Source organism: Zophobas morio, unplaced genomic scaffold (genome assembly GCF_036711695.1).
Source record: "Zophobas morio isolate AGI-343-1 ecotype UQ-CSIRO unplaced genomic scaffold, CSIRO_AGI_Zmor_V1 ptg000016l, whole genome shotgun sequence".
Classification (NCBI taxonomy): domain Eukaryota; kingdom Metazoa; phylum Arthropoda; class Insecta; order Coleoptera; family Tenebrionidae; genus Zophobas; species Zophobas morio.
Window position 1 is genome coordinate 7996677 of NW_026972121.1, and position 12730 is coordinate 8009406.

Consider the following 12730-nt stretch of genomic DNA (forward strand, 5'->3'; position numbering starts at 1 on the left):
ACAATATGCCTTCTAAACCCACTAATTGAACAAAATCGGGTAAAACAATTCGAAAAGCAACACTTTATGTTCAACAAAGGGTTATCAACTATGGTATGAACATTTCTTAAATGTTTCACAAATGCTGAAACATTTTCGAATTTATGTTGACATTTGTGACAGTTAAACATAATTACAAGGAACAAAACTGAATCACGATTTCTATTTTTCGTAAAAAAACTATATAATAGAATACAAAATAATTAAAATTAATGAACATTATATAGGCGCGCAGCCAACTCTATCATTTTTGAAGTCATCTTTGTAGACTGTTTATCGATTTAATAATACGAAACTTGGAGGAATTTAAAAAACTGTTCTAAATTTTGATCATACTCTAAATTTAGAACGAAGTGTATTTTGAACAAATAATCTAATGCATCTATAAAAGCCTCGAATTTTTCTGGGAATACCTGCGAATTTACTACAATTACGAAATCAGATATTGCTGCCTTTGATGGTCCTCTTCCAAGAATATACGGCTGTCGATTTCCTGACTTATTCAAGACCTCGATCAAAGAAGAACTATCCTGTAACATAAGATGTGAACATAGTTATGAACACACTGAATAATACACGAACCTGCTGAAATACAAGCAACTTGTTTGCAAATGCTTGTACACTTGATAGTTGTGTAGCTATCTTCTTTTTTCCTTTTGGTAAAGGAGGAAGCATTCGAGAAAGTGCTATTGTTTGCTTAATGCTATTATCTGTATAAGACTCATTCAATGGAATATTGGTGACTTTTTGAAATATTTTCAACACGTTTTCACGATCGTTTCTATATTTCTCTTGAAAGGTATTTGGTATATATTCCGGAAATAATGCTTTAAAGTCCTCTTCCACCTGAAAAATAAGTACCAATAAACATACTGCAAAATAAAGGAGTTATTTCTTACCAAGCCTAGAGTATCAGTAAATCGAGGAAACATTTTCAAAATATCAATGTTCTTCCCTCTCCGCACATGGAAAGTTTCAATCATTTTCTGTTTGATCACTTGATGTTGAGTTTTACAATTAGCATTAACCAAAAATTGAAGTTTCTCTTTAGTGTCATCATCTATTTCTACTAGTTCCTCTTCTTTTTGTCTGTTACGTGAAAGTGATTTGTGCCATTCAGAAGGAAATCTTCTTTTCCTTGCAATTTTATCCTTGTTGTTTCTATGGATAGTTCTTAACGTATTTGCTAAATAACCCCCATTCGTTGCGGGATTGAAAAACATAGCCTAAAGCAAAAATAATAGGGAAATAAGCAATTGATACTTAATTTTGATAGTACATATGGAATTCCTCCTTCTACTGGGTTTCGAAATTTGGGAAATATCTCTATTAACTTTTCGGCATACTTTATTTTAATAGCTTTGCATGTATTGGCTTTATACAGGTCAAACATAATCCTTCCTACAATGTCCACGAGGTGGACACGTGATTTACTGGTCAGCATTCCACTTTCATTATACTCATCGATAATATAGTGACCTCAATATTTGAGAATTTTGATATACAACTCCTTTAAAAAGATACTTTCACATAAAATTCTATTTTAAAAGACATTACTTAGGTACGTCACGGGTTGGTATTTTTAAATATTCCAAGGTACCACTATCATCGCTATCGTTAGTCAACGTTGTGACGGAAGACGTACTTGGAGTCTTTAGCGATTCTAAAATTTTGTTGTTTTTTTTTTTTAACTTAATCTTAGTAGGTACCAATTTGTACTGACTCCTCAAATAGATTCTTGCTCATATAATTTTTGTTTTTTTACATATAATTTGGTGATGTTTAACAGCTTAAATTACCAAGAATTTATTTGAACAACCAGTATCGAATTACCTGGTGCGGAGTACGCAGAAGTACCAGCTTCATTTAAAATATCTGTTTCACCAGTCTCAATACTGTATACAAGTGTCGGCTGTTTTAAGAGTTCTTAAAAAACAGTAGATATTGGATTTGTATACTCAAATTGTGTAAGTAATTCCTGCATGTTTTAACTGGTTGTCAATTTGCATTTGTAACGTTAGTACATTAATGAACGGATCCTTTCTTTGGAGGTAATAAGGAACTACATCGAGATCAATTCCGACATGGTCTTCATCTTCAAAGAAAAGCGTTTCGGATTGTGTTATTCCAAACTTGTTTTTCACTAAAGACATAATTCTATTAATTGAAGTATAATAAACCTTTTTTAACAATTCTATTTCAATTTATTGATTTTTTTGCTTTTTTCATCAAAATATGTCAAAGCTAGACTAGAGAGAATTTATGTTATAAAAAAAATTACATGGCGCAGAATGAAGTTTGAGCAGGTACTCCCGGCAGTTAAAGTGTTAAAGACTGAACAAACGAAAAAGCATTGTTGGTGTATTTTGGTGAACTTAGCAAAGCTAAAACACTTTCTTCATCATGGTATTATCATCCTATGTTGAAAACAGAATAACATATTTCTTTGATTCTTCTGTAGTCATGGATGTGCGTGCCTGAGTGCAATTTGAAAATATTATCACACGCATGCGGTTATCTAAAAATTAATTTAGTTGGATTAATTAATTAAACGCGTGGGATAATCTCAAACATTAGGTTGTCCCAGTGATAAGAAAATCTCCCAGTTGTACCTAAAATGTCATAAGTAATTCTAGGTTGGTACATTTTTTAAGTTGCAAAATGGCATGGTAGCTTCACCAGAGAGAGAGAAATGGACTTGGTGAGGTTGGGTGTTCCTAGTAGAGATGGGCGCGTGACGAGGAGGAGGCAAGTCTCGCATGCGCGGTTGATGCGGCATTTATGAGTTCGTCTAACAAAGAAGTCATCACCAAAGCATTAAACGATTGGGTTCTAGCCTCTTTCTGAATGGAAGCTGGATCGGAAAGTGCGGAACTATCTAGAGAACGAGAAGCGGATTTTAAAAAAGAAGGACTCGCCCACCATAGGGAATTGTTCGGCAGCAACTCATGAGGGTATGCTCTCGTAGATCCAATGTCCGCAGGATTCTGACCAGATGATACATAGGACCACAATGCGGAGGGCAGATGCTGCTGAATAAACGAGACGTGATTGGAGACGAATGTCTTCCAGCGGTGCGGATGCGATTTAATCCAAACTAGACCTACCTGTGACTCTGTCTATGCACAAATGCTAGTGAACAGAAGTTTGTCATTGTAAATTTGACAAACAAAATTAAGGAGACGAGTTAACAAAACTGTGGCAGACAGCTCCAATCTCGGAATACTAATCTTCTTAAGCGGTGCTACTTTGGATTTAGCACAAATAAAATGAGTACGGGGTTCCTGCGATGCGAATCTGAACCACAAATAGACCACAGCGGCGGCGTAGCATTTTTCCGAGCTATAAGTGGGGTTAATTAAGTACCAACTTTTTTAAATTTAAAAATTTCATCTTTTTTTTAATAAACCTTTCAATTGTGCATGTCTTAATGCAAAAAGCACGTTTTTGTAATTGTTTTCTTTTTATTTTGAAAAACATGGGCTGTCCTATAAATAGGACACTGGTACTTACTGAGATCATTTTTAAGAAATGTAATTGAAGTTCAGTAGATCACAATGTAAGTTCTATTTTTAATCTGATACAATTATGTAGTAAACAAACTGTAAACTTATTTTGAATGATATGGTACAAAACATTTTTTGCATAGGGTCACATTACATTTTGTACAATAAGTCAATGGTTTTGATTTGCATTGTTGCTGTTGATATCTTCGTTATTTAGTACGAGTTTCCATAAAATTCTAGATAGTGGTGTTAATTCTTCAGTCTTGGGTAGCGAAGGCATACACCTGTTGCACACCTTTAAAGCCTGCTACACACACGCATGCCAGTCGGTCGATTTGGCTTGACAAACAAAGTTGAGAGAAAAGTCTGTTGGTTCGTTGCGTCTCTACACGCACCGACTTCTTTGGCGACTTACAGAAAACAACTTCAGTTGTAAAGTAAGCACGGCCTCGGTAGCACAAAGCGATGGCATCTGATGACATACTACTTGCTACAGCTGTTGCATTAATAGTGAAGACAAACTCAAAAAAACGGTCACGATCGACAAAAGATTGGTTACAAAAAAGGAATAAATATTCACACACAAATTTATTAGAAGAACTGCGACTGGAACCCCGTGACTGGATGAACTACCTTAGAATGGATACTGCTACTTATGAGGAATTGCTATGTCAAGTTGCACCATTAATTATAAAGAAGGACACAGTGATGAGGGTGGCAATTACGCCCCATGAAAGATTGACTGCTACTCTTCGATTTTTAGCAACAGGAAGAACTTTTGAAGACATGAAATTTTCAGTAATTATATCACCCCAAGCCTTATCACAGATAATTCCTACAACATGCCAAGCAATAATAACGGTTCTAAAAGATCAGTACATGAAGGTAAGAAAATTTATTTTTGGATAATATATGAATTATAACAAAACACACAATTTTATGGTGCAAGATTAGAATAATAGTCTGCTAGAGTACCATCGAGTGGTCGTTGCCATTGGTGGTAAGTAGCTTCGGGATTTTCTGTTTCTGGACAATACGCAGTTACGGGTTGGCGATTGTGCATCCTGCTGAGTTCACCTGGCAGAGTATTTCTTGCCACAGTTTCTATGGGGGCATGAGGAGCAACATAAGTAGCTTCAGTTACAGGAACTCCTCTAGTATTAGCTAAAATGCGAGAATGTTGCGTTAATGTCCCGCACTGTGCCCCAAAAATGGCATCGTTAATTATTTTTGTAAGAAAAATCGCTTGAGGTTTCGAAACTTGTCTTAATTGTTCGGCAACGTGTTTACCAAAGTTATCAAACTCTTTAGGATTTTCCACTGGAGCTTGTAGCTTGTGAGCTACAATATCTAGTACGGCATCTGCTTTCTTGGTTCTTTTCACTGCTCTAGAAGAAGGAGGAGTTCCTGATCTAGACGTCGGCGTCGTGTTAGTGACAGAACGCCGAACCTCTGCTTTGTTAGCAGAAGAGATTTTTGATCCAGCTGATGAAACGCTAGTAGAAGGTGGCGAAAAAGCGTTATATTCATCATCTACGGTGGAATGCTTCATAATCTAAACTAAAACGCTGTGTTTCATCTTCGGTTTCTCCACATGATTGTGTGTTTTCTTCCTAAAAATAAATTTTAATATCAGTGTGTATGTACTTAATTTCAGTTTCCCAGCACAGAAGATGAATGGAAAAGAATTGCACAAGAATCTAATGCAAAGTGGCAGTTTCCTATGTGTATCGGTGCAATCGACGGAAAACATATCAATATTGTTGCGCCAAAAGGAAGTGGCTCGTATTTCTTTAATTATAAAAAGAGGAACAGCATTGTATTAATGGCAATTGCTAACGCCAACTATGAGTTTATTATGTGTGACGTTGGTACCAATGGAAGAGTTTCGGATGGTGGAGTAATACGAAACACCAGATTTTATGAAAAACTGTTAGCTGGTACATTAAAAATTCCAAACGTTCCTGATGGCTCCTTGCCATATGTATTTGTTGCTGATGAGGCATTTGCCCTCCGGCCAGACCTGTTAAAGCCTTTCAGTCAAAAAGAATTAAATTACGAGAGACGAATTTTTAACTATCGCCTTAGTAGAGCTAGAAGGATTATAGAAAATGTCTTCGGAATATTGGCAGCCCGTTTTAGAATTTTCCACACTGAAATTAACTTAAAATTGGAAACAATAGAGATTGTTACTTTATGCTGTTGCCTTCTTCATAATTTTCTCCGCATAAAACGCTCATGTCACTACATGCCATCCAACGATACTGATCAAGAAGACTTTTCAAATGGCACCGTTGTCCATGGATTGACGTCAGATGGTATTTTTGATGGCTTACAGAGAACACCGGCAAATTTATCAGCGAATGCAAAAATTAGTAGACAAAAGTTCTTGGAATACTTCATTGGAGATGGTGCAGTTGAGTGGCAACATCGTATGATAGCAAATAATGAATAATAATGTTCATTCACTGAGTACCGTAGAACGGGGTGAAACGGGACATGCGGAGCGAAATGGGACATAGTGTTATAACGATGACGAAACGGGACATAATTTTATAACATATGTCACATTTTGCCCCCGTGTCCCGATTCACCCCGTTCTACGGTATTCAAACTGAATAAACCATGTTTTCAATAATAAGACAATGTAACTGTTTTAATTACCTGTACTCTATCTTGATGTATTTCCTCATCATCAGGGATGTTGCTTATTGAAGGTCGAGGCTCATCTTGATCGATCAAGAACAGAAGTAGCTCATAGTACCAAAGTGTGGGTGTATACAACTGGCCGGTGCCGGTTCCACTTCTTTCGGACGCTAGCACTTTTCTGTGTTCCTTCCGGAAACACGTTCTGAGGGAATTGATTTTTTTCACAACAGAATCTTTTGTTGCATCTTTTTCTACTTCTGCAAGTTTTTTACTAAGTTTCTGATAAGCAGCACTTTTTTTTTGTTTGTTGCTGTAATCTTTATTTTTGGTTTGCCATAGGCAAGGGTTTTCTTTGTAAATTTCTATAAACTCTCTTAAAAATTCGACACTACGTGATCTTCACATACACATGTCTCGACTTGCATGACGATATGCTTGTACGCAATCGGTTTTGTCCGATTTCATACAAGCACAGATTCAAGCTCAACTCAAGCTCCGACTTACGCTACACCAGGGGCGGCTCATGACTTGAAAAGTTGATGAGGCAAAGCACAATACGCTCCAAAATATAAATAAATCAAGATTACTTAAATATTTTCTACTTAGTCAAATAAACAAATTTGTAAACTCATTTAACTGTCCACCAAGAACCAACGTGAAGGTGTAAGGAACTCTTGTAAGGAAAGGATGGGAATGACAGGACAAAAGGAAAGGGAAACGTGGTCAGAAAAAACTAATATAACTTAAAAAAAAAAACAAAATTAAAATAAACTTTAAAGAAAACATATCGAAAAAAATCAAATACAACATAAAATAAACCTATTTGATTTATAACAAAAAACAAAACGAAAAACATATAAAACATAAATACTCTGGATTTATTTTAAACTTTTTTATAGATCAATAATAATTATTAACGATTTACTCAAATCAGGAACCGGCCGTTTTAATTCCTTAACTACATACAATTTATCATCATACGTGAAAGTAGAAAAAACAGAACTGCTATTGTCATTTAACGTTAGTAGAGAAAAATTCCGATTTACTCGTAATCTTAAATAACGATTACCGAAATCAAATTATGACAAGCACAAAGCACTAACGCGACACACACAAACGTAGGCACTTTTAAGACAAAATTCTGTTACCGAAATTTTGAATCAATTTATACACACACAGATTTGTGGCAAAACAATCAACGGCCTAATTTTGAATACTCCTGCGAATGCAGACTGCATTGTAAATCGCACGTTCCCCGCGCGCAAATATTATAGTTGTCCATCTCTTTTGCAAGCACGGAAATGAGGCTAGCCTCAATTTTGTCTTTTTTCAACTCATACCGCTTACGAGTGTATTGCAGGTTGCTTGCCTATTAACGATATGATTTCTATATCCGCTGTAGAGGCAAGCTCCGAGTTTGCCTCATTCGCGTCACAAAATACATGTTGTGTCGAGTGTTTCAGCGCGCTGTTTAATTAAGGGAGCAACGAGTACCTACTGAGATAAAAATAAGAATATAATTTTCCATATTTATTTTTAAAATTTTAGAAAAAAGACACAAATTATTGGCCGAAATGTGTCGTTAAAAAATAGTAAAAATCCTAATAAGGCGTAAAATTCATTGGTGAGGCACTGCCTCACCTGCCTCATAGGACAAGCCGCCCCTGCGCTACACACATGCATGCAAGTCTATCAACTTAGTCTGTTCAAGCCAAATCGGCCGACTGGCATGCGTGTGTGTAGCAGGCTTAATGGTAATAAATAGTCGTCCGACTTTGCATTTTTTTTAGTCGACACAAGTCAATTGAATATATTTTCATTTTTTTGTTCTGTGTTTTCTTGTGGTTTCATTCATTTCGACTGTTTACTCGGCGTAGCGGTGATAATTCGAGTACATTTCATGCAAGGGAGAAAATTTTTGAATGTTAATTTAGGTATGCCGAAACATATCTGATTGAACAGTTAAGAGCAATCGATCTCATGGCGAATAATTTTTTAAAGTAAAGTAAAGTAATTTATTCATATTCATTTCATTGGTTCTGCTTTGATTCTTCACTCTTCCCATGTCATAACTTTCTTTATACTCTTCGTTTGCATCTGGTTTTCTGGGTTTGTGTTGGTTTCTTCCCCGAAAGTTGCCTAGTTTACGGTGACCACTGTATACTGCCTGAATTCTGTCCTCGCTTCCTTTACCAGTGGTGTTATGCTAACGCCAACTCCTTGCTGTTGGCAATTTCGATTAACTTCTCGAGACTTTGACTGACTGGTTCTTCCACTAGTCGGTCCATAACGGGTCCCTCTCGCATTCCCGACACGAACCGATCAACCAGTGTCTCTTGGAGGTGCTCAAACTTACAGTTGACCGCGAGATTTTTTAATCTTGCATACCACTCATTAGAACTTTCTTCGGCGGTTTGGTGGGCTCGGAAGAACTGAATTCGTTCCCTAAACACGTTTACTTTTGGACTGAAATGCTTTTGGAGCTCCTTTTTCAGCTCTTCTAAAGACTTGTCCTTGGGTGGAATTGGAAATGATAAATCGCGAAGTATCTTGTATACATCCGTTTCCATCTGACTTAGCAACAGGGCAACTTTGCATTTTTCGTCCACGATTTTGTTCACGAGGCAGAACTGTTCGAACCTTTCTTCGAAAATCGTGAAGTCACTGTCCGGTGTGAATGTAGGGATAATGCCGATGTAACTAGCCATGCTTGAAAGTGCTTTTCAGCACGGTTAGACTTTCTCACCTTTTCCTCCCGTTCTTGCGTTGAAAGTTACTCCCTTGTATTCATAATTTGCTCGTCGCCATATGTTGTGTATTCCGTATATCACAGGTATAAAACTCAATAATAAGACGTCAGATTATTGTAGGTTTATTCACCAAGTTGGTTCCACGTGTGTATCGACATGGTGTCCATGACACCCTTGCCTTGGCTATTGCTGGTTGCATATATAACATCTTAGGTATTTGTTATAGAAGGCAGGACCATAGTAGTTGAATCGATGTCAACCTGTCTCAAGTCGTCGAAAGGTGATTATTTTATTACTATTTCCACGTGTATTATAATTATGGATGTTATTTATTTCGGAAAATTTATCCAGATTTGACTTACGTAGAGTGTACAATACAAAATGTAGAGACAAGGTAGAATTAATATACGTAACTTAATGAACAATAGCTGACAGTGATCGCATGCTTTGGCACCAGCAGTTATTCTGACAATTTTCTCTTTTAATATAAAAGCTTTGTGAGATGAGGTGTGTGTCCACAGGGTGACACCATAACTCAAATGAGAATGAAAATAATTCAAAATACGAGTTCCGCAGAACCTCACAACTTAACAGTCGTTGCAGTCAGAAAATAATCGAAGCTAATTTATTGTATAGGTGTTCTACATGAACATTTTATTTCAATTTTGTGTCAGTGTGCATCACAAGTAATTTGACAGAGGAATCAGAGTTCATGCTCTTTGTATCAACTATAATCTTTGAGACTCGTCTTTATTAAGTTTGAGTTTGTTTACTGTGAACTATTCCATGGCTTTTTTCCAGATTTATAGATTTCAACTCAAGTTGATTAATTAGATTATCATGTGTTGTATCATCATCAAGTAGATGAAAATATACATCACTTATGTATATAACACAAAGCAACGGACCGAGAACACTACCTTGTGGCACTCCTAGCCAGGTCTTTTCAGTGTTAGATTTAGTTCCATTTACTTACACAGTCAAAGGCTTCGCTAAGATCACATTGAATCAGTGACGTTTTATTACCCTTTCCGAGCTCTTGAACAGCATATGAAATAACCAGAGATATGTAAAAGACTAGATACAGATATTTAATGTTCTCGTGGACATACGTGCAGGGCCAAGATGTCACTGTACGTTTGTATCTCCCTCTTTTTCTCTAGCAGGTATTGGTAACTCAAGATCTGAGGCTCTCGCTCTATACGGCGGAACCAATCAGTTGGCTCGATTTATAATGCAACGTTTGTCGTTGATGCCGTTTTGTGGTTGTGCCCTTGTTGTGCCGGTATCTGTCAGACTGTCAAACTTAACCTCCAAGTTACGTGCATTTTGCAGAGATATGTAAAAGACAGATATGGTCATAGCTTTTCCGATCTGGGGTCAAGATATATGATCTAAGAGAAGCAATACTTTGTGTCGTCTATCCTTTTCTGTATCAGCACCAGTACTACGGGTTACCAAGTGTGGACTATATCGATCTCTCTCTTAACGGTGCTTGTCTTGTTATTGGCCCGTTCTGATGGCGGCAATTATAAATAATCATAACCACCCGCGTTATGCAGAAAATTTCATGCAGAGCGTTGAATCACTCAGAGATATGTATTTACATACGTACCTCTGGGTAGGGTTTATAAGTAGTTAATGAGGTGTCATTCACTCATTATACAGTATAATTAGGAGTAGGTTTTATGATTTTTGAAGTCATTAATTCTCAATAAAGTACACAATTAATGACGCCAATTTTTACATTTATCAAATTTAATATTTTGGCCAAATAAATATCGGTTTCACGTTCAGTTTTCAAAAGCCAGAAAATATTAACAATAAAATGTATTAATAATAATAACTAAGTAACATTTTAATCAATCTTTTAACAATCCTGCAAAATAAAATAAAAAAATAAACGACTATTTCTCTTTATATCACAACTTGCATCATTTTCTAGTTCTAAAAATATTGACTTCGCTTTCGCTTACATTTTCTGCTTGATTTTAATTATTTCTTCTACATATATTTCTACATTTATATAAATAAAAGTAGTTATAAACTGTAATTATATAAGATAGAAAATGTACCTATGAGAAAGAAGTCTTTATTTTGAGGTATTTTTCAAAACTTCATGAAAAATATTACAAACAGCAACAACTTTATTGTTCATTTTAATTGCATTAAATTCCCCTACTGTCCAAAAATTGTTAATTGTAATTTGAATAGATCTTCGAAGCCGCTGTACCTACAATAGGACGACAAAAAAGAAAACTTTGTAAGTTTCAAAATTTTATTTACATACATAATACAATACAAATTTACAATACAATACCTATTCATTATTGAATAAAATAAGCTTGGTAAATTTACTTCTTAGCCTACATTTTTTTTGTTTTTGATTCATTTTCCGGGCTTCATGGTGTAACCTTATGTGTATGTAAGTTTCTGCTATGACTTTAATCAATTCAGTTTTATGGTTATCAAATAGATCTTGATTTAAAATATGCACATTCATGATTTCGTAACAAAATACCTTTTCACAAATATGTCTTCTAAATAACTGAATCACAAAATACTCCCAGATATTTTCTATTTTGACCAACTGATGGCTATTTTCTTTAAAGATGGTTTCAACTGTTTTGCAAATAAAAGTTACATCTTTACTGGGTAATACTAAGCCACCTCTATTCTTATGTTGCAGTAACACTGAATGTGAGCTATCAGCAAACAATTGTGACTTACATATATCGCAAGACATATGTTTAGCAATTTTTTTCACCACAAATCCTGCAATGTATTCAATCACATGATTTTTGTACTCCGAAAGCATATTACTGTTGAATGAGCAATAATCGTGATCTTCCTCTGACAATATTATGTCCTTTATATTGTTGATTAACGAATTTTTGGACACAATTCTTGTTCCACAGCCTACACTTAAAATACTAGTACCGTCAACAGTTAAACAATTGCTATTTTTTGTTTCCTTTATCTGGTTTCGGACTAATAATTTTCTGTATGCACATTGAAATTGAAAAGAAGAAGGATTGTTATTGTTTCCACCGCGACGTCTAATGCAGCTAAAAAAAAATTCTAAATGATCCTGACTTAATTTATAAGTCAGGATATATTTTAAATAATTATTAATGATTAAGTCTTGATATAACTGCAAAACTGTCGTTAGACAAATGATAAATCCTAAAAATCCAGTTTTCCTATTCGAGTGGATTAATAAATTCCTATGAGCATCTCTTAATTGTGACAGATATTCAATGTATTCTCTGCTCTTCTCGTCAAATTCTTTAAAATTTTTAGGAGACAAACCGCGACTAAGCTCTGACTTAGCTACCAAATTCTTCGAATTTAACATGTCAAAGACATTGTTTATCACCAAACAAAAGTGGGCAGTAGCTTCACAGCCTTCAAAATCTTTTATATTGATGTCCCTGCAAAACAGTAAGGCGTTACTAACACTTTGGCTGAAAGTTTGTGCAGCTAACGAAACTTTCATTTTTTCATTTTGGTAGTGTATATGTCGTTGTGAAAGTTTTGTGGCCGCTTTCAATCCTTCTTCTCTCTGCAATTTTTCTAACTTTGCTATGTAAGTCCACTCAATTTTATTATTATCATTGGTATAAAATATTTCTCTGTCCCCAAGTGCATTTCGAATTAATTTTAACATGTGGCATGCATCCCAAATTGTGTAAATGTTTCCATGTGAACCATTCAGAAACCAAGGCTGAAATTTATTTGGGTAGTCATAACTCGCCCCTAGTAATTTACACATAGATAAATTAA

The 12730-nt window shown here is 35.5% G+C and overlaps 1 protein-coding gene across 3 annotated transcripts in view; it reads right to left on the reverse strand.

Moving 5' to 3' along the window:
- Window positions 1-212: 212 nt before the first annotated feature.
- Window positions 213-12730, reverse strand: part of LOC135129715 (uncharacterized) — a 100178-nt gene continuing 87660 nt past the window's right edge. Inside the window, exons 1-4 of one of the 3 annotated variants that reach the window (XM_064056963.1) lie at window positions 1605-1953; window positions 939-1549; window positions 622-885; window positions 213-569 (exon numbers count right to left, since the gene is read on the reverse strand). In XM_064056963.1, the coding sequence (XP_063913033.1) occupies window positions 321-569; window positions 622-885; window positions 939-1262 (837 nt within the window). In that variant the 5' untranslated portion in view covers window positions 1263-1549; window positions 1605-1953 and the 3' untranslated portion in view covers window positions 213-320. The other 2 variants (XR_010280631.1, XR_010280632.1) reach the window with 2 other exon arrangements.